At 41.8% G+C, this 22,756-nt stretch overlaps 2 protein-coding genes across 2 annotated transcripts in view; both read right to left on the bottom strand.

Moving 5' to 3' along the window:
• LOC147004437 (tyrosine-protein kinase Lyn-like) overlaps positions 1-2,172 on the bottom strand; it is a 48,281-nt gene extending 46,109 nt beyond the window's left edge. The window contains exon 1 of the mRNA XM_085839514.1: positions 2,020-2,172. Within this exon, the coding sequence (XP_085695640.1) occupies positions 2,020-2,023 (4 nt within the window). The 5' untranslated portion in view covers positions 2,024-2,172. The remainder of the gene's footprint in view (positions 1-2,019) is intronic.
• Positions 2,173-3,972: 1,800 nt separating this feature from the next.
• Positions 3,973-19,033, bottom strand: LOC110292087 (tyrosine-protein kinase Lyn-like). The gene is made up of 6 exons (XM_085839543.1): positions 18,965-19,033; positions 8,302-8,347; positions 7,490-7,595; positions 5,408-5,506; positions 5,198-5,301; positions 3,973-4,121 (listed from the first exon to the last, which is right to left on the bottom strand). The coding sequence occupies exons 1-6, from the start codon at positions 19,031-19,033 to the stop codon at positions 3,973-3,975; spliced, it is 573 nt and encodes a 190-aa protein (XP_085695669.1).
• Positions 19,034-22,756: the final 3,723 nt, after the last annotated feature.

The following is a 22,756-nucleotide window of genomic DNA, read 5'->3' as shown; positions in this document are numbered from 1 at the left end:
TTCAAACAATTATTTTAAGAACAAAACCAACCAACGATATCTGGGCAACTTTATAGTCTCGCTGAGAGACGGGCTCAGATGGGTGGATGGAGGTGTGCGATGCCCAGAGGGGTGAGGCAGGGCACCTCTGACTGCTGACACTCACAGCACCTGCACCCACTCACTATTCTTTTGGCTTTGCTCCCAGTGCTTGCTACCTGCTAAAGTTCAGCAGGATGAAATCTTCCAGGCGCTACTGTGATGCCAAACTCACATTCAGGTCATATTTTCTCTTTCTTGTTCTTCCTCCCCTGCCCTTCCCTCTCATTCTCTCCCTCCCTCTCTTGAAAACATAATTTATAAACAATTAGGCTTCATGGTGGCTCCTAGCACCTAGGAGACCTCGGCAGGGGGATTGATATGAGCTCAAGCTCAGCTTGGGCTATGTAGTGGGTTCCGGACAAGGCAGGGATGGACAGCAAGACTGTCTCACAAATGAACGAATGAATGAATGAATGAATGAATGAATGAATGAGTGAAACTATTGAGGCCAATATTTTAGTAGTGATATTTTGCAAGAATTTCATGAGATATTGTTCAGGACTGAATAAGTGGTACCCGGAAACTCACAATATTGTTTATTTCACATACAAGCTAGCATTGTTGAAACAGAACTCATATGTTATGCTATTTGTCCATTTCAAGCATACAATTAGTCATAGTTGTGAAGTTGTAACTATAAGCTACTTTGAAACATTTCCATTAATTCTTAAAGAGTTCCCTCAGCAACCAGGCACCTACTTTCAGTCTCTGTAGCTTTGCCTGTTCTGGGCATTTCACATTCCATGAGTACATGGAATGATACCACCCCCCGCCCCCGCCCCCAAGCCCTGTGTGTGACCACCTCCTTCCGAGGGGTCATCTATGTTACACGAATACCAGCCTTTATTCTTTGGCTATAACAACTGTTGCTTATACATTATTATTATTTTCTTTTTGGTAAAGATTCAGGTTGCTTTTCCTTTTGTTTTTGAGACAGTTTTGCCATGCAGCCCAGGCTGGCCTCAAATTTAAAGTTCTCCTGCTTTATTCTCATAAATGCTGGGATTCTACACCATTTTCCTGCTATTATGAGTAATGCATGCATGAATGTTCCTGTTCAGGCTTTTGTGGGGCATATTCCTTCACTTCTGTTCTCTCTCTCTCTCTCTCTCTCTCTCTCTCTCTCTCTCTCTCTCTCTCTCTCTCTCTCTCTCTCTCTCCCTCTCTCTCCCTCCCTCCCTCCCTCCCTCCCTCTCTCCCTTCTTCCCTCCCTCCCTTCCTTCCTTCCTTCCTTCCTTCCTTCCTTCCTTCCTTCCTTCCTTCCTTCCTTCCCACTTTCTCTTTCTCTTTCTTAACTGAACTTGTTTCTTAACTTTATTGCTATTTTACTTTGACCTGGCATTTCTCTACTTTTTTTAAAATGTTATTTTATGTGTCTGGGTGCATGGCCAGTATGTATATCTACACATAAGTGCATGACTGGTAGGTACCCAAGGAGACCAGAATGAAGGCATCAGATCCCATGGAACTGCAGTTAGAGTTGCCCCGTGTGCTAGGAGTTAATTCAGGTCTGCTAGAAGAGTATTTAGTGTTCTTTCACCTCTGATATTTCCATCTCTCCTGCCCCTTCTGTGTTCTTTCTTACAATCATATTGAATGCCAATTATCTCAAAAAATATTTATAGAAACAAAAAAGGTCCTAAGCCTGAGTGTAGCTTTCACTGAGTTGAGACTTCAAGGGTTTGCCCAGAGCGTGAGGATGAGAGATGGATGTGAGAGGAGAGAGGATTTGGGCAAGTACCCATGTTTCTATCCTGAAAGGAAGTATTGAGTTCCACATCTGTAAGCACTGAGCAAGCATCAAAGCAGACAGAGTTTGGCCCAAGACAGGAAAGCAAGAAATTATGCTCCTGAGTGGCCCAGTGCCTAGCTCAGTGGTTGGCAGAGGCTAGAACCCTTTAGCATCCCCTCCAGAGTGGGACACTGTTGAACACTCACCCATCCAGACTTCCCCAAACTGCCCTGCGCCGAGCTTTTTCACCAACTTAATGGACTCCCGGGGGATCTCCCAGGCATCTTTATCCCATGGCTTCTGAGGTTTGGGACTGATGCATGCCTTCTCCAGTCTTCTGCATAGACCATCAGACTGCTCTAAGGTGAAAGGAAGAACAAATGTTAAGGAATGCATGCTGGGCTGCAGAGATGCCTCACTAGGTAAGAAAGCTTGCTGTCAAGTCTTAATAACCTAGGTTCAATGCTGGATTCTCCAACATACACAAACAATAAATGTAAAAAGAAGGTAAAGGAGAAAGAAAGAAAAAGAAAAAAGAGAAGGAGAAAGGAAAAAAAGTAATATAAGCAATATAGTCTGTAGTCATGGCAGATGGATGCCAGGATCTCTTAAATTCCAAAACCAAGTCCCTTATATAAAATAATGTAATACATTGTATGCACACCTTATTTAAACCATGCTTGGATTACTTATATTATCAAATACAATGTAATCACCATGTTGTAACCCTGTATGGTTTAGGGGATGACAAGAAAGTCATCTGCACATGCTCATACAGATACTTTTGAAAACACTTGGCTGTCTGAGTTCTGATACAGAACCAATATGGTACATTCTTTTTATTTTACACGTGTCTATATAGTAAATCTTGAATAAGCTGTTATTTTTATAATGTCCAACCTGACACCATCTAAAATGCCAATAGAGATACCTTTCGATTAATCACAACTTTAAAAATTACCAGAAGACAATTTGAAATATTTATTTTATTTATTAATGCTACCAGCATACCAAAACAAGACCAGCAAAGACAGTGATGGGCTGTCACACTTAGCAAAAGGTATTCTGATTCCTGTGTCCTCATAAGCTCAGTGGTACATGGCCAAGAATGTAGTTAGGCTACCCCAGTACTTCAGAACAGGCCCACAGGATTGCGCCCACAGCCCCTCCCCACAGCCCCGCAGTCAGAGCATAAGTGAATGGAAGTGAGAGAGGAAGGGAGGGCTGCACAAGCGAGCCCCTTGTACTCTCCACACAGCACATTGCTCCATGCTTTGGGTCCTAAGTAAACCCTCAATGAGCTTTCTCGTAGAGCCCCTGAGAACAGGCAGGAGGAACCAGCCACAGTAGCAGCTCCCGCATCCAAGGACAGCCACAATGAATGCACCTAAGGCCACATAGGTGAGTTTCACCAGGCAGATACAGGTACTGGGCAGGAGGCGTTGACTTTCTACATTTAAATATTCCCATAGTGCTATGATATTCACAATTACCATGGGCACATAGTTTTACATACATGCATTACACTCAGAGACATGGATCTGTATATCTTGTACTTTGAATATTTACACACATTAAGAGTATGCCTTGTGCAAAGATAATATAAACTTTCCTCTACAGGAAGGAGGGAGCACTAGACATTAAGTAACTCGCACCAAGCAAGAAGGCCCTGACTACCACAGCAGCAATCTCACTGTGAATGTAGTGATAGCCCCCACTTACAGCGCTCTGCTCAATGTTTCCTATTTACCACAGTATGAAAGTGTGTCTACACAACCAACCTGTGTTCACCTCCAAGTACTTGGCAACTTGCATGAGCCACTAGCACACAGAGGTTATAAAGGGGATATACTCTGTCCAACTGTAGGGAAATGTAAGTACCTGAGCACACTCACTGATGGCTACCTTAAGCTAGGGTGTTCAGAAGATAGGGCGAATGAAATGTATTTTCAACTTTTAATATGTCACCTCACAATGGACATATTAGAACATGTGATCACTGGAAGTCAAGGAGTATCTATATTAAGTTAAAACTACTTGTAGAGTGCTACCCATGGCATTACCTGAAGGAAACAATTTCTATAAAGTAGTACCCGTCACTTTACATTAATCATTATAAAGATAATCTGCCTCTCTTCGCCTTCCGTTTTGACTTTACTTTAGTAATACTTCATCATGTCACTGATGCAGGGAAAAGTGATCCAAGGAGAGATGTAATAGCCACCATTGTCCAGACTTCTAATTTTGTAGTGCTTAATGACGTCACCATGCAGAGGGTCATAATCTCTGACAGAGAGAGAGAAGCTTCCTGTGGGAAAAAGTTAAGAGAAGGCATGTTCATATGTTATTAATAAGGTCTACGTTATACCACGCTGTGATAAACATTGTACCATGAAACATACAAATACAAACTCATCACATGAAAGCCCTGCAGCCATGTGCAGTGATGACTTTAGCCCAAGCATGTGGGGGGCAGAAGCAGGTGAATCTAGGCTAATACCAGGCTAGCCAAGGCCTCAAAGGGAAAATACAAGGTACTTTAAATTTTTGACTTGATAAATGACAATAGCAATTTGTTTGCTAGACAAGTAGGCAATATATCACTTTTCTTCTTCACCATAGTTTTCCAAAATCATTTAGCTGAATAGAAATCTATTTTGAGTTTCCTCTTGACGCTTAGGATTCACTTTCATAATAACACAACAAAACAGGAAGTATGACCTGGCCATAATTACAGCAGTTTCCCGTTTAACATTTGAGTTGTTATTGGCAATCAAAATACAAAACTTTACTGTCAGGGGTTTGCATGATGGCTAGGCCAGTAAACAGAGCTTTCTGTATATGCCTGAAAACTTGAACTCAATCCCTAGAGCCTATGATGGAAGGAGAGAATTGATCTGCAAAGTTGCCCTAGGACCCTCACATATGAACCTTGCCAGGCAGGCATGCACACACGTACACACATACATGCATACACACACACACACAAATAATAATAACACTAACGCCAACAACAAATTTAAAGTTACACCATCTAAGTGAGGTGGCACAAGCTTTTAATCTCAGCACCCCAGAGGTAAAGGCAGGGGATCTCTGAGTTTGAAGGCAGCCTGCCTGCTCTACCTACTGACTGGTCTGCCTATAAAGCTACAGGTAAGTCAAGCATAGGGAGACTCTGTTTCAAAACCAAACACAAATAACCCCTTCACTCCCAGAATCTACTGTATTCTTTCTAGAATCGTTTTTCAAATGATTTTCTGCGGCTATTGCTGTAGCTCTGTGGCAGAATGCTTACCTAGCATGCCAAGGCCCTAGGATCTACATCTAAGGAGATTGCCCAAACCCCTAAGCAGTCTTCTGTATAGTCTTTAACCACGTACCCACCCTTTAAATTTTCGCTTTCTCTGATAAGGAAAGCTCCTGCACTGTTCCCTGGTGCCAGAAGCTGTAGCTCTGCATCTTTCCTCATTATGTCCTTGAAGAACCACCTGTGAAGACATGTTCACATTTCATAGGGGTTGCGGCAGGAATACAAAAATATGCAATCCTATGTAGCATTTAGAAACACCAGGATGGCCATGCAATAGGACTCACTCTTCAGTTTCTAAGGTGTTGACCTTGGCCACGTAGTTGCTGGGGATGAAGCCTTCTCTCTTTGATGAAATGGACTTAGCTTTCCACCATTCCCCATGCCTGGAATAGAAGTCAAGGTCAAGAGTTGTAATGGCAACTTTCCTAAGGTCTTTCTTTTGCAGACTGAAGGCAAGAGGGAGCATTCCTGAAACCCCTAAACCCAAGGGGAAAAGTATATTCCTTTTCATAGAAAAGTGTATTTAGTGACACGTGTAAAAATAAAAAATCATCCTTAAACTTCAATGTGGCTTGCAGTGCCCCATAGAAGAGAATTGGCAAAATGGCCAACCTTATCAAAGCCAAACACTTCTCCTTTCCCCAGGTGCCTAAGAAATGTTTTAAAGGATCCGTATAGCAATGGGAGTGAAGGGAATAGACACTTTAAAATTCATGTGTTATATACTTGTTTGTACAAACATCCACTTTACCCAGAGATAGGCACCAAGAATAAAAAACAACAACAAAAATAAATAAATAGACCAAAAGTAATTAAGAGAAAGAAAGACTCCTCACATGCTACTGCACAATACCATACTAACCCAGAGGGCAACAGGAAGGAGAAGCAGGAAGGGCCAGGCCCAGAAGGAGCAAGTGAGCTCCAGAAGGGGTGGTGTAGAATTGGTCCTTGAAAGCCTCTATGATTGCACACAGATCAGGCTGTTACTAAATCTGAGCTGTGCCTGTGAACTCTTTACCACATAGGCAGCCTGTGTATGCTGCTCAAACTGAGAAAACTGGACATGGGAATTATTTGAAATATTTAGACTGACTTTTTTAGCGGTATTGAACCTAGGACCTTGCATGTGCTAGACAAGCTTTCTCGCACTGAGCTACCTTCTCAGGACCTAAAACTTTTATATCTGTATTTCTTATTATTCTCCATTTAAGTGCAGCATAAGGCTATTCTTGTAACAATCACAACCATATTGTATTAGACGGGGGAAGTCATTGAGAGATGGTTTGAAGTACGGAGGGCGGTTATATAGCATAGACCAGGCTCATGGGCCAGGTGATATGATTTCTAAGGATGTGATACTACAGACACATTTGAAAGTCCTGCTCAGCTACCTTGGTGATTCCCTGTAACTGCTTGGATGTTTCGTTTCCTTGGCCCCTGTGTGACCCTGGTCAGGCCACAGGGCAGTGAGAAGGGAGAACAAGGAAGTCTGAACACTTTAAGTCCAACTTCCTTTCTGTAGTGAATTTGCATAAAGCAGCTCTGACCCTGACCTGCCATAGAGGGAGAGACTGGAGACCCCTTACTGAAGAGAAGGCACCAAGTGCTGACCCAGTGTCAGTGTGAAGTTGCATCTAAACGTGGCCCTTTCTTGTGATAGCTCTGTGACCTTGAAAAGTCACTCAGTCTATTCCTGGGAATTTTAACTTTTAAAATGGAAATGACAGTATCTAAGTCACAGGATTGTGGTGAGTATGGTGTGTGTGTGTGTGCACTTGTGTTTGCATATGTATCACATATGAACATGTGTGTACATGTCAAAAGACAGCCTCATAGTCATTCTTCAGATGCTCTAGATAGATATGGATTGGTATAGGTATAGATGGAGGTATAGGAATAGGTATAGATTAGGTATATGTATAGATTAGGTATAGGCATACATTAGGTATTGGTATAGATTTTTTTCCCATAGGCTTGGATCTTCCTAAGCAGATTAGACTGGCTGGCCAGAGAGCCTTCAGGAAGCTCTTACCACCTCCCCGATGCTGTACCACCACAAGAAAGTACCACCATTCCCAGTGTTTTCTTATTTAAAATGTGGATCCTAGGGAACTAACTCAGGCTATGACTGAGCTATCTCCCAACTCTACAATGGCCATCTTAAGTAGCATGTCACACAGCCAAACGTCTTAGGTAGCATTTTGGCAAAGAAAGAAACAGTGCCTGTCCTTGGTGCAAGAAACAGTAGGAAGGGCCCACCACCACCCTCAAAATGAAAGCTCCTTTTGCTCTGCTTCTTCTGGTGCTGAAGCAAGCAGCCTGCAGGAGCTGGGACCAACTTGCTGCTGGGACCTGGACACACTTACTCTTCCAGAACTTTCATCTTTTCTCCTTTCTTGAAGGACAAGTCATCTGGGTGGATGCCATCATAAGGGTATAAGGCCACCACAATGTCACCTTGCTCCTCTGGATCTAAGAACAAAAGATACAAGAAGAGCCCTTCAAAACTTATCAACATAAACACAAAGGAAGAGAGGAAGCAATGGAGAGAGGGCCATGGAGAGAAGCTCTGTGCTTCCCACCTGTAAACGACACATGCACATCCCATGTATACCAATACCTACAGCAATCTACCATAACTTCAAAACCATGCTTAGGAAAGGACGTGCACATGATCATGGCAACACTGTTATGGTCTCCATAGGCAGAAGTCTCTCTAGTGTCCATTAGTGGAATGGACAAAATGTGACATATACACAAAATAGAATATACATATGCACAGAATAGTCAGCCTTAAAAAGCATTAGAGTTCTGACACACAATGGACTATGGATGAGCCTTGAAAACTTAAGTTAAATGAGCCAGGTACAAAATGACAAAGACCATATTTCCAGTCGCATGTCTTACATAGAATCAAATCCATAAGGACAGAGGGTGTAATGGTGGCTACCCAGAGCAGAAGTGAGAGGAGAGCAATGAGTGAGTGTTTAATGACAGCGTTCCACTTGAATACTGAAAACCTCCTATGATGAACGCTGGTGACGCTTGCACAGCAATGTGTACTTCCTGTTCAGAACTTGACATTGAAAATAGTGACTGAAACTGAGATAAATTTGTATTATGTGTACTTTTCCGCAATGACAAACAAAATATGAATTATGTTGGTAAGGAAACATACCTTTTGTTTGAAATCTCTGTCCTGGTAAAAGATGAGATTCAGGAACCTATGGAAGAGTATTTGTTGGAGGAACAAAAGTCATGATCATAGTTTTTTCTCGCATGCATATCATTTTCCTAACAGCAGCAAGTGAGGTTTAGATGTGCAGCCAGTAAATGAGAAAGAAGAGCCAAACAGAAAAACCCTATAGGGTGATGCCAGGGCTCCTGGCTAGGCTCTCATACTTGATGATGTCATTAGCAGGGTCCTAGCTGCGAGTCAGCTTCAGGGCTTTTCCTGAACATGTAGCCCTTGGTGTGTGTCAGCAGACTGAGTGGGTAGGCTTCCCGAGATGGGTCGAGATGCCGACACTTGTAAGAGGATTGTTTCTCATGTTTTTAACAGGAGACTAATATTTTGGGGTGTCAGTTTGCCCAGTGCGATCCCTGCTTCTAGACTCACAGCCCTCTGCGATGCTGAGGGGGTGGAGTGTCATTCCATAAGCTCTCTGCTTGGGTAGGGCTGTGGTACAATGTGCCTCTTTCTGCCTAGAAAGAACTAAATGTTGGAGGCACAGCAGTTATGGAAATCAAACAGTAGGAAGGGCCAACACAAGCACACACAGGAGTGACATTACCCTGGTGACATTTAGAGGTTGTCAGCAGCCCATCTCCATGTTTCCTGAACTTAGTTAAACATTTGATCAGACCTTTCACTAGCAGATAAACATAAGCTCAACCAAGTTAGGCTTTCTTGTCTGACAGTGACTCTGTCCAGGGCCAGGCATATCCCCCAGTTATGGCTGCAGCAGGATGCATCACACAAGGTACCTTCTGTTCTAAACCCTTTCCACACAAGAGCACTGCCGGGGGCATGTAAGGCCTGGTGACCTCTTCTAAGGAGGCCCTGCCTGGGCTCAGGTTTTAAACCACCTTATCCCTCTGCTTCTCCTTGAGTGGCTACTAACACTTTGGTGAGTGTTTAATAAAACATGGCCAAAGTGGTTTATACTAAAATATAAATTTCTGCTGAAAGTGAGCCCCTGAAATCTCAATTTCACTGAGGGAAGGGACTGAAGGAGTGGGCAATCATGGATCCATACTAACATCCAAGACTTAAAGCAGTTGTATATTGCTGATTTAGTCATTTACAGTTGCATAATTAAGAATCACATTCTATTTTATATGAATTAGAGGAGACAATTAGATAATAAATTAAATAGTTTTGAAAGCAGCAAGCTGATTTGCAAATACTAGAGAGGTTAGTCTACAATGCAGCAATTGCAGCACATTTTTATATGCGACCTGCTGGCTGGCTACGCTAGTCCTGAGATATGTGCACTGAAGGTCTCCAGCCCATCTTAAAACACTTTTGTAAGACTAAAACATGTACGTGTGGCCCCCAGGACATCACTCTAGCTCTCTCTTGAACAGTTGTACTTCACTTCCTTGTAGAGCCCTTTGTAATCAACTGGGAGCATATATTTGTCACATGTGGCAAAGGCTGAGAGTCTTGCTTATGGTCATAGGATAAGGCCAAGCCAAGCAGCCCATGGAGAGCACCTATGGCCACAGGAGACCTAAACTATTTTTTTTTCTGGTGAGCATCAGGGAACTGAAAGATTTTAAATACACTCATGGTTGCTTTCCAATCTACTTGTAATCTTTTTTACAAAGAATATTTGAGTTTTTTTTAAAACGAATCTCCTTTGCTTTCCTAAATAAATAACACCTGGAAAAAATAACAAAACAAACAAACAAAAACCAACAAAACAAATCAAAACAAAAAACCAGATCCAAGCAAACAACAAAAAAAGCAAAACAAAACAATTTTTTTTTAGGTTTTTAAAGCACATTTAAAAACTGCAGCATTTGCTTCAAGAAATAAACAGAACTTTTAATGAGAACTTTGAAGTCTACCAGAAAACTACCTTTTACCTTTTCTTTACTCTTACATTTCCTTCCATTCATCACATTTGTTTGAGAATATAACTCTATATCCATATTTATATAAATTGCTTTTAAATTTTATATTGGGAAGAATGGCGGGAGCCATTTTGGTTTAGGGACTCCGCCGAAAAGTAGTCTGCACAGGTGAGAGTGTGCACACAGAAGAGTACAGCTTCTGGGACAGGCGAGAGCCACAGAGCTTCTGAGGCAGCGCCCTTTTCGGGCTCCAGACATCTGACCACCTTCCAGTCCACTGCAGCACTGGGGTTCCTGGCCCGGGAAGTCTCGGAACACCCGCAAGGACACACACAGGATCCCCCACGGGATCCTAAGACCTCTGGTGAGTGGAACACAGCATCTGCTCCAATCCAATCGCACGGGACCTGAGACTGCATTAACTAGGGAAGCAGAAAACCAGGCCTGATTAGGGGTACAAGTCCCTTCCAGTCCACTCCAGCACTGGGTTCGTGGTGCGCTTGAAAGACTCCAAAACTCCCAAAGGGAGACACTTACTCAAGCCTCGGGTCAGCCGCGCACCCAAGAAGACACTGAGACCGAACTTAAGATGTATAGAGAGTAAGATTTAATACAGCAACGACAAGAAAGCATACAAAAAGCACATATACCAGATATCTGGGGTCGAAACTCATGCAGCCTGCAAGGTGCAGAGGAGATTCGGCCCCTAGCCCAAATTTTCACAGGCTTTTATAGGAGAAGGGTAAGGGGAAAAGTACAAGTTTTACGTCACCAAGGTGTTCTGCCAAGGGGCTTTACATAACCAAGGGGTCGTGTCCTATATTTTGGCAATGTACTCGATCTATCGGAACATAGTACCAGGAGGCCCCTATCTCAAAAATGTTCTTGGCATAGTCTTCAGTTAGGAGGGGTAGGACTAGGTTTTTTCCAGGAGACCCCTTATCTAAAAAATGTTCCTGGAGCAGTTTCCAATTGGGAGGGGGTACCTTGGGGTAAAAAGTTCAGGAGTGCTCCGGGAACAGTCTCTGGATGGGAGGGGTAAGAGAGTTCAGGAAAAGTTCAGGTGTTCAGTAATTTTCCCTCTTTCACGCTGAGTTTCTGGACACCCCCAAGTTCCCCACAGGACCCTCCACGGGATCTTAAGACCTCTGATGAGTAGAACACAACTTCTGCCAGGAGGCAGGTTCAAACACCAGATATCTGGGCACCTTCCCTGCAACAGGAGAGCTTGCCTGCAGAGAGCACTCTGACCACTGAAACTAAGGCTAGAGATAGTCTCCCAGGTCTGCTGATAGAGGCTAACATAATCACCTGAGGAACAAGCTCTAACCAGAGACAACTATTACAACTAGCTCCAGAGATTACCAGATGACGAAAGGCAAATGTAAGAATCCTACTAACAGAAATCAGGAACACTCACCATCATCGGAATGCAGCACTCCCACCCCACCTAGTCCTGGGCACCCCAACACACCGGAAAAGCTAGATGCGGATTTAAAAGCATATCTCATGATGATGGCAGAGGACATCAAGAAGGACTTTAATAACTCACTTAAAGAAATACAGGAGAATACTGCTAAAGAGTAACAAGTCCTTAAAGAAAAACAGGAAACTGCATCCAAACAGGTGATGGAAATGAACAAAACCATACTAGACCTAAAAAGGGAAGTAGACACAATAAAGAAAACTCAAAATGAGGCAACGCTGGAGATAGAAAACCTAGGAAAGAAATCTGGAACCATAGATGCGAGCATCAGCAACAGAATACAAGAGATGGAGGAGAGAATTTCAGGTGCAGAAGATTCCACAGAGAACATCAGCACAACAATCAAAGAAACTACAAAATGCAAAAGGATACTAACTCAAAACATCCAGGAAATACAGGACACAATGAGAAGACCAAACCTACGGATAATAGGAGTTGATGAGAATGAAGATTTTCAACTTAAAGGCCAGCAAATATCTTCAACAAAATTATAGAAAAAAACTTCCCAAACCTAAAGAATGAGATGCCCATGAACATACAAGAAGCCTACAGAACTCCAAATAGACTGGACCAGAAAAGAAATTCCTCCCGACGCATAATAATCAGGACAACAAATGCACTAAATAAAGATAGAATATTAAAAGCAGTAAGGGAGAAAGATCAAGTAACATATAAAGGCAGGCCTATCAGAATTATTCCAGACTTTTCACCAGAGACTATGAAAGCCAGAAGAGCCTGGACAGATGTTATACAGACACTAAGAGAACACAAATGCCAGCCCAGGCTACTATACCCAGCCAAACTCTCAATTACCATAGATGGAGAAACCAAAGTATTCCACGACAAAACCAAATTCACACATTATCTTTCCACGATAACAGAAAAAAAAAAAAAAAAAACAATACAAGGACAGAAATCACACCCTAGAAAAAGCAAGAAAGTAATCCCTCAACAAACCAAAAAGAAGACAGCCACAAGAACAGAATGCCAACTCTAACAACAAAAATAAAAGGAAGCAACAATTACTTTTCCTTAATATTTCTTAATATCATTGGACTCAATTCCCCAATAAAAAGACATAGACTAACAGACTGGCTACACAAACAGGACCCAACATTCTGCTGCTTACAGGTAACCAATCTCAGGGAAAAAGACAGACACTACCTCAGACTGAAAGGCTGGAAAACAATTTTCCAAGCAAATGATCTGAAGAAACAAGCTGGAGTCGCCATTCTAATATCGAATAAAATCGACTTCCAACCCAAAGTTATCAAAAAAGTCAAGGAGGGACACTTCATACTCATCAAAGGTAAAATCCTCCAAGAGGAACTCTCAATTCTGAATATCTATGCTTCAAATGCAAGGGCAGCCACATTCATTAAAGACACTTTAGTAAAGCTCAAAGCACACATTACACCTCACACAATAATAGTGGGAGACTTCAATACACCACTTTCATCAATGGACAGATCATGGAATCAGAAACTAAACAGGGACACAGTATAACTAACAGAAGTTATGAAACAAATGGACTTAATAGATATCTACAGAACATTTTATCCTAAAACAAAAGGATATACCTTCTTCTCAGCACCTCACGGGTCCTTCTCCATATTGACCATATAATTGGTCCCAAAAGAGGCCTCAACAGATACAAAAATATTGAAATTATCCCATGCATCCTATCAGACCACCATGGACTAAGACTGATCTTCAATAACAACATAAATAATGGAAAGCCAACATTCACATGGAAACTGAACAACACTCTTCTCAATGATACCTTGGTCAAGGAAGGAATAAGAAAGTAAATACTTTTTAGAGTTTAATGAAAATGAAGCCACAACATACCCAAACCTATGGGACACAGGGAAAGCATTTCTAAGAGGGAAACTTATAGCTCTGAGGGCCTCCAAAAAGAAACTGGAGAGAGCACACACTACCAGCTTGACAACACATCTAAATGCTCTAGAAAAAAAGGAAGAAAATTCACCCAAGAGGAGTAGACGGCAGGAAATAATCAAACTCAGGGGTGAAATCAACCAAGTGGAAACAAGAACTATTCAAAGAATTAACCAAACGAGGAGTTGGTTCTTTGAGAAAATCAACAAGATAGATAAACCCTTAGCTAGACTCACTAGAGGGCACAGGGACAACATCCTAATTAACAAAATCAGAAATGAAAAGGGAGACATAACAACAGATCCTGCAGAAATTCAAAACACCATCAGATCCTTCTACAAAAGGCTATACTCAACAAAACTGAAAAACCTGGACGAAATGGACAAATTTCTAGACAGATACCAGGTACCAAAGTTAAATCAGGATCAAGTTAACGATCTAAACAGTCCCATATCCCCTAAAGCAATAGAAGCAGTCATTAATAGTCTCCCAGCCAAAAAAAGCCCAGGACCAGATGGGTTTAGTGCAGAGTTCTATCCGACCTTCAATGAAGATCTAATTCCAGTTCTGCACAAACTATTCCACAAAATAGAAGTAGAGGGAACTCTACCCAACTCATTCTATTTTGCCACAATTACTCTGATACCTAAACCACAGAAAGATCCAACAAAGATAGAGAACTTCAGACCAATTTCCCTTATGAATATAGATGCAAAAATACTCAACAAAATTCTCGCTAACCGAATCCATGAACACATTAAAGCAATCATCCATCCTGACCAAGTAAGTTTTATTCCAGGGATACAGGAATAGTTTAATATATGGAAATCCATCAACGTAATTTATTATATAAACAAACTCAAAGACAAAAACCACATGATCGTCTCCTTAGATGAGGAGAAAGCATTTGACAAGATCCAACACCCATTCATGATAAAAGTCTTGGAAAGATCTGGAATTCAAGTCCCATACTAAACATGATAAAAGCAATCTACAGCAAACCAGTAGCCAACATCAAAGTAAATGGTGAGAAGCTTGAAGTAATCCCACTAAAATCAGGGACTAGACAAGGCTGCCCACTTTCTCCCTACCTATTCAACATAGTACTTGAAGTCCTAGCCAGAGCAATTCGACAACAAAAGGAGATCAAGGGGATACAAATTGGAAAAGATGAAGTCAAAATATCACTTTTTGCAGATGATATGATAGTATATATAAGTGACCCTAAAAATTCCACCAGGGAACTCCTAAACCTGATAAACAGCTTCAGTGAAGTAGCTGGATATAAAATTAACTCAAACAAGTCAATGGCCTTTCTATACACAAATAATAAACAGGCTGAGAAAGAAATTAGGGAAACAACACCCTTCTCAATAGTCACAAATAATATAAAATATCTTGGTGTGACTCTAACTAAGGAAGTGAAAGATCTGTATGATAAAAACTTCATGTCTCAGAAGAAAGAAATTAAAGAAGATCTCAGAAGATGGAAAGATCTCCCATGCTCATGGATTGGCAGGATCAACATTGTAAAAATGGCTATATTGCCAAAAGCAATCTACAGGTTCAATGCAATCCCCATCAAAATTCCAACTCAATTCTTCAACGAATTAGAAAGGGCAATAGGCAGATTCATCTGAAATAACAAAAAACCTAGGATAGCAAAAACTCTTCTCAAGGATAAAAGTACCTCTGGTGGAATCACCATGCCTGACCTAAAGCTTTACTACAGAGCATTTGTGATAAAAACTGCATGGTACTGGTATAATGACAGACAAGCAGACCAATGGAACAGAATTGAAGACCCAGAAAGGAGCCCACACACCTATGGTCACTTGATCTTTGACAAGGGAGCTAAAACCATCCAGTGGAAGAAAGACAGCATTTTCAACAAATGGTGCTGGCACAACTGGTTGTTATCATGTAGAAGAATCCAAATTGATCCATTCCTATCTGCTTGTAATAAGGTCAAATCTAAGTGGATCAAGGAACTTCACATAAAACCAGAGACACTGAAACTTATATAGGAGAAAGTGGGAAAAAGCCTTGAAGATATGGGCACAGGGGAAAAATTCCTGAATAGAACAGCAATGGCTTGTGCTGAAAGAAAGAGGATTGACAAATGGGACCTCATGAAAATGAAAAGCCTCTGCAAGGCAAAAGACACGGTCAATAAGACAAAAAGGCCACCAACAGATTGGGAAATTATCTTTACCTATCTTAAACCAGATAGGGGACAAATATCCAATATATATAAAGAACTCAAGAGGGTGGACTCCAGAAAATCAAATAACCCCATTAAAAAATGGGGCTCAGAGCTAAACAAAGAATTCTCACCTGAGGAATACTGTATGGTTGAGAAACACCTGAAAAAATGTTCAACATCCTTAATCATCAGGGAAATGCAAATCAAAACAACCCTGAGATTCCATCTCACACCATTCAGAATGGCTAAGATAAAAAATTCAGGTGACAGCAAATGCTGGCGAGGATGTGGAGAAAGAGGAACACTCCTCCATTGTTGGTGGGATTGCAAGCTTGTACAACCTGTCTGGAAATCAGTCTGGTGGTTCCTCAGAAAATTGGACATAGTACTACCGGAGGATCCCGCAATATGTCTCCTGAGCATATATCCAGAAGATGTCCCAACTGGTAAGAAGGACACATGCTCCACTATGTTCATAGCAGCCTTATTTATAATAGCCAGAAGCTGGAAAGAACCCAGATGCCCCTCAACAGAGGAATGGATACAAAAAATGTGGTACATTTACACAATGGAGTACTATTCAGCTATTAAAAAGAATGAATTTATGAAATTCCTAGGCAAATGGTTGGACCTGGAGGGCATCATCTTGAGTGAGGTAACACAATCACAAAAGAACTCAAATGATATGTAGTCACTGATAAGTGGATATAAGCCCAGACACTTAGTATACTGGAGATATGAGACAATTTGTAAAACACATGATACTGAAGAAGAACAAAGACCGAAGTGTGGACACTTTGCCCCTTCTTAGAATTGGAAACAATCACCCATGGAAGGAGTTACAGAGACAAAGTTTGGAGCTGAGACAAAAGGATGGACCATCTAGAGACTGCCATATCCAGGGATCCATCCCATAATCAGCCTCCAAACGATGACACCATTGCATACACTAGCAAGCGTTTCCTGAAAGGACCCTGATATAGCTGTCTCTTGTGAGACTAGGCCGGGGCCTAGCAAGCACAGAAGTGGATGCTCACAGTCAGCTATTGGATGGATCACAGGGCCCCCAATGGAGGAGCTAGAGAAAGTACCCAAGGAGCTAAAGAGATCTGCAACCCTGTAGGTGCAACAAAATTATGAACTAACCAGTACCCCAGAGCTCTTGACTCTAGCTGCATATGTATCAAAAGATGGCCTAGTTGGCCATCACTAGAAAGAGAGGCCCATTGGACATGCAAACTTTATATGCCCCAGTACAGGGGAACGCCAGAGATGAAAAATGGGAATGGGTGGATAGGGAAGGAGGGGGGAGGATAGGGGGACTTTTGGGATAGCATTGGAAATGTAATTGAGGAAAATACATAATAAAAAATATTTTAAAAAATTTATATTGGTATGTATTCATCATCGCCAAATTACTAGTACTCTAAATAATCTTATTCATTTTGTGTTGATACATTTTCTATACTTCTTTTTCAAATTTATTTTTATAAGATAGGCATTGTGCCTGCACAAATATCTGTGCACCATGTGTGTGCGTGGTACAGACAGAGGCCAGAAGAGGTGTCAGGTGCCCTGGAACTGGAGCTACACATGGTTGTGGTCTGACATGTGGGCACTGGAAATTGAAGTCAGGTCCTCCGGAAGAGCAGCCACTGCTCATAATCACATCATCTCTCCAACTCCTCTATGTTCAATTTTACATGATATATTGATAATGTATCTATACACAAACACTATATAAAAGAACGTAATAGCACAATGAAGTCATCAGTCCTCACCTCTCTTTAACTCTGACCCAGCAGTCTAAGTGATGACAGTTGATCCTGATAGGTTATAGCTAAGGAGATGGGCTATCCAATAGCCTTCGGCCGCACTAGACAATGACAATGTATTCTAAAATGCCAAGCGATTTAAAAGCATAGAGCAAACTGGAGAAACTGCAAATTCTGTTTTGTTTTTTGACACAGGGCCTCACTATATAGCCTTCCTTGGCTGTACTGGAACTTGCAATGTAAACCAGGCTAGGCCTCAAACTCACACAGATCTGCCTGCCTCTGCTGCCAACTTGTTGTGATTACAGGTGTGAACCACCATGCCTGCCAAACTGATAATAAAGGCATTTGGGCTAAACTGGAATAACTTGTTTTCAGTTTAAATGCCAAGACAGTCCATTAAAACTGGGTAAGGAGCTGGGCGGTGGTGGCACATGCCTTAAATCCCAGCAATTGGGAGGCAGAGGCATGTGGATTTCTGAGTTTGAGGCCAGCCTGGTCTACAGAATGATTTCCAAGACAGCCAGAGAAACCCTGTCTCGGGGGGTGGGGGGAGGGAAACTGGGTAAGAGGATGCATACAGACATCCAATGAGAAATTGCTTGCCAGGTTACAAGCTCCAAAGTAAAGCAGATTTAGTTATAGCTATCCTAAGTTCTGAGTTCCCCTATGTCCCTAAAATTTGGCATCACTTCTTTTCCAAGTACAGCAGGTAGCACATCACTCATAAAGTTTCTAATGGGCACACCTGTATAAAGTGTTGAGGCAGAATCAGATATGCATTCTCTTAACCTTTACTGCAATATAACACATCATAATGTCTTTGTACTATTTTAAATCAGTTGAAGAAAAGGCGATAAGGAATAAAATGTAATACCCCAAAGACACACTAGCTAGCATATGTTTTAAATTCTGGTTTAAATCCAGAAAATCCTTCGTCCCCAAAACATCTATCCTGAGTCACAGAGGTCTGGGGTTTTTTCATTAGCAGCATTAAAGATACTTTTCTCTATATTTGAAAATGCTACTCAAGATCTACTTATCATCTAGTAAGTAGCCAGATTATCCCTAAAATCTCTACACATTTTTCATAGGATTAAGTTATAGAGCATATAAAATTATCTGGGGACTGTGTAATATATATATATATATATATATATATATATATATATACAGGTATATATACACACAATATATATATACACACTATATATATATATATATATACACACACATATATATATGGCATGCAAAGATTGGGGTTTAGACTGCACAGCCATGCTCCGATCCTGCTGTGGGATTTCTCCCCTGAGACTAGTCTACTTAATGGCCTTTGCTGTTTATTGGACGTTGGATCTCTCACATAAATAGTTCGGTCAGTATTACGTACTGGTTGAGTCCTCAAATCTACTTCATCGTCATTGAGATTGTCTTTCCTTTTTGATTTAATACATCCCATATTTCCTGTTGGAATACAAAAGCAATGGCATTGTTTTTAATCAATCAGAATTGGATGAAATCCACTCAAGTCTCTGTATTAAAGAAGAGCAAAAAGAATGTGCTTTTATTCATTGTTACACACTGGTTAATACTCTCAAAGGTGGATGCTGTTTGAAAGCAGGACATCTCGGTTGTTCATTTGCTCCTTGCTTCACTTATTTAAATTCCTTCCCGAGTGTCACCTTTACAGCAACCCAACACAATTCCTACTATAGAAAATGAGAATCGGCATTAGAGTATGGTCTGATAAATCTGTGACACAGGACAAGAGTCCCAATAAAAGAAAGGACTTCTAATTCAGACAAGAAGAGAAAGGGCTGCTCCAGGAAGCTCCTGGAGTGAGATGAGACAGATTTAAATCTGGTGCCAAATCGGCAAAGGGGCTCTGAGAAGAATTTTCAGATGCAGCCATTGTGACCCTGGATAATCTGGTCCCAAGAACTAGTGGAAGAGGAGGTAGCCCTTTAGTGAAGGAGCAGGCAGGAAAGGCTGGGAGTCAGAGATGGAGAGAGAGGACCACGGTGAGTATGACAATATCAATTTCATTTGTGTTCCCTAAAGACAACTGGCACATCCCTTCTGGAATGTGCAAGGGAGAGATAAAGGACTTGAGGCTTCACCAGCTGGAGTCTACTGTGTGGGGCCTGGGAAACAACAAACATGGCGGTGCCTTCGTCAAGACTGGAAATAAAAGAGACACAGGTCTGAGAGTAAAAATGCTTGAAGGATAATTCAGATGATCCAGTGTACTAGGCTCCCTATTAAGATATCTGAGCCTGCAAACCAGAAAAGGTGGCAGTACTTAAGACACAGTGACATCACCTACAAGCCATGACTACAGATAGAACCGAGAGGTGAAGTTTGTTTGCTCTGAGTTAACCCCCAACCTGAGCCCTGATGCCCCCAAAGGAGTACAAGACTGTATACAAACTAATTTGACTTGGTCTTTGAGAAAGTGCCCGAAATTATATATATATATCTTACAATCTCAAAAAACATTAAAGAGAGAAAAAAAGATAGAGAGAAGTGCCTGTGGGTGGCAAACAACTGCAGAATGGGTAGAGCTTGTGGAGATGGGAACAAGAGGTTGAGACTTCACTGATATCTCAGGAACTTGGCTGCCAACTGGACCAGTGCAGCAGGACTGAGCTCTGGGTGACTGGTTTCCTTTGTTTGACTCCATTTCTCCAATCTGTTGGCTGGAGATCAGATGGAAGAGAGTTTTCAGGATGTTAATTAACCCACCGTCTTCTGAGACCGCCAGCTCACTGAATAACGTGTGGCTTCACGATTCAAAGCCTGGCCTCTGCTCCCTAGTTTTCTAAGTGGCAGGCAGCAGGACTGGGAGCTGTGTAGCTTGGGACATTGTGCTGCCCCTACAGGCTTTGGCTAGCTCTGGGGACTTGAGCTTTTTCATCTCTTCAACAGTCTGGGTGAGAAGTCTCAGAAGGACACTCCTTTCTCAAACTAGCAAAGTGGCAAGCAGTAGTTCTCAGAACAAAGAGGAAGTGAGCATTTTACTTCAAAACAGACTTTCTTCTTCTTTTCATAGCCTAAGTTTCTGAAATGGAGATTTTTTTGAATTAATCTGTAAATAAGCATAATTTTGTTCCCCTTGTATGTTCTTCACCTTACCCATTCCCAACATTCCTGTCCAACTGACCATGCCTTATGATGGTGTTCTATTCGTGCTGACAGGAAAGCCCTGTATCCCTGAGCATACAGAAGCTCCAGAGAGTGGGCTTCTCAGATCCCAACAGGACCCCCAGCCCTCCCACCCCTACTGCTAAGTTTGCCATGCTGCTCCTAACACCAAAACAGTACTGCTGCTCCAAGGGAGGCTCAAGACCCATTCTTCCTTTCCTTTCCTTCCTTCTCTCCTCCTCCTTTTTAATTTTTTTTTTTGTTGTTGTTGTTGTTTGCTGGGTTTCACTCTGTCTTCCAGGCTGGTGCGGAACTCACTCTATCCTCCAGGCTAGCCTTAAACTCACAGTGGCCTGCCATTTCTGGCTCCTGAAAGCTGGGATTACAGGTGAGCAGTCACACCCAACTCAAGCCTGCAACTGAGAGAAGGCATAGGTGTATCACTGCAGATGGCAAGTTTTGTGCTAACAGCCATGTGGATCTTTGCTGAGAAGTATCAGAAGGGACGACAGGATGAAACCCTTCTTAGACTCTGCTTTCATGGGAGACAGCATGTGTGGTTAAAAAAAAAAAAAAAAACTCTAGACAGCCCTTTCTAAAACTGCAGTTTGGAAGCAGGGATGGTGGTTCACCTATAATCTCAAAGTTCAAAAGGCGAAGATAGAAAGATAGAGTCTGATCCACAGTGTGCAAATCTGTCTCATAAAATTAATTATTAATTTTGTTTTACAAAAGAAGTGTCTCTAGAGTAGAATTAATACAACAGTTTGTAGAAAATATGGGAGGAGAAGAAGACAGATTAAGTGGGAGAAGTCTAAAATGTGTCCTTTTCTCAAACGACTGGCCTGGAACTTCTCTAGAGAACAGAAGGCAGAACTACCCCATACTAAAGGGACTAGGGTGTGGAACATAGCTTAGCGTACCCATGAGGGTCAGGGTTAAATCCTAGAACCGCACAAAGAGACTAGAACGACACAAGAACTCCATGTGGACCTTGACCAAATCCAGGGAGGGGACTGAGGGGATACAGTGTGTACAGCCAGAAAAGTCTGGGGGAAGTGTGTCAGTCCCAGTACAATCTTAGGAATTGTCTCAGTTTTATACATTTGATACAGGTACCTTGGAAATGTAGGATGCGTGGCATGCAGGAGTAAAGGCTAAAGTCTTTGCAATTCCAGATCCTTCCACCACAGTGAGAGGGAGCTGGAGGAGCAAGATGGTATACAGATTCGTGAAAATGAGGGCATCTACAAAAGGACATGCCTTTGTATCTTTTCTATAGATTTGAAACTTTCAAACAGGTAAATTTGGTAGGTGGCTATTATAAACAGATATATAGAATTCATTAAGGTTGTTTGTTTGTTTGTTTGTTTGCCAGATGGTGCTGGTGCACGCCTGTAATCCCAGGAGTCAGAAACCGGTATAGAACCAGTCCAGCTGGTCTACAGAGCAAGTTCCAGCACAGCAAGGTTTACACACAGAAACCCTGTCTCAAAAAAAGGAAACAAGAAGATACAGAACAAAGTTTACTGATTTTCAAAATGTTAAAAAAATAATTGGCTTGTCAGTTTGTGTGTGTGTGTGTGTGTGTGCTATAGGAATGCTTGCTGGTAGCTGTTATTCCTGTGGCATGCTGAGCAGTCTCACTACAGTGCAGTTTTCATTCCAGAAGGGAGCCACAGGAATTCTCTACCTGGATTGACACAGAGATGTGGAGAACTCTTTCTGACATAACTTTATGACAAAGATTTGAGTTGGGCTCACAACTAGCAGGGAAACTCTATTCTTCAGGCACTTTGACCTGGAAAAGAAGTGATGTGTGCTGCCAGTGGAAGACAGTCATAAAGTAGAAAGTGGATAGGTGCAGGGTGTCAGATTGTTATTTGCTTGTATTTTGTGATTTCCCCAGTCCATCATTCCCACAATTAACCAAAACCAAAAGTTCATTCTGCTTGGTGGATAGAAACCCAACCAGGTCCTGCAGCTCCTTGTGCTGTAGGAAAGAACCAGAAAACCCCCAAAGCAATCGATTACTGCC

The sequence above is a fragment of the Mus caroli genome, unplaced genomic scaffold (assembly GCF_978045245.1).
Source record: "Mus caroli unplaced genomic scaffold, Mus_caroli_1 scaffold_6, whole genome shotgun sequence".
NCBI lineage: Eukaryota > Metazoa > Chordata > Mammalia > Rodentia > Muridae > Mus > Mus caroli.
The sequence above is the reverse complement of the archived record's forward strand: the minus strand, read 5'-3'. Positions and strand labels throughout refer to the sequence as shown.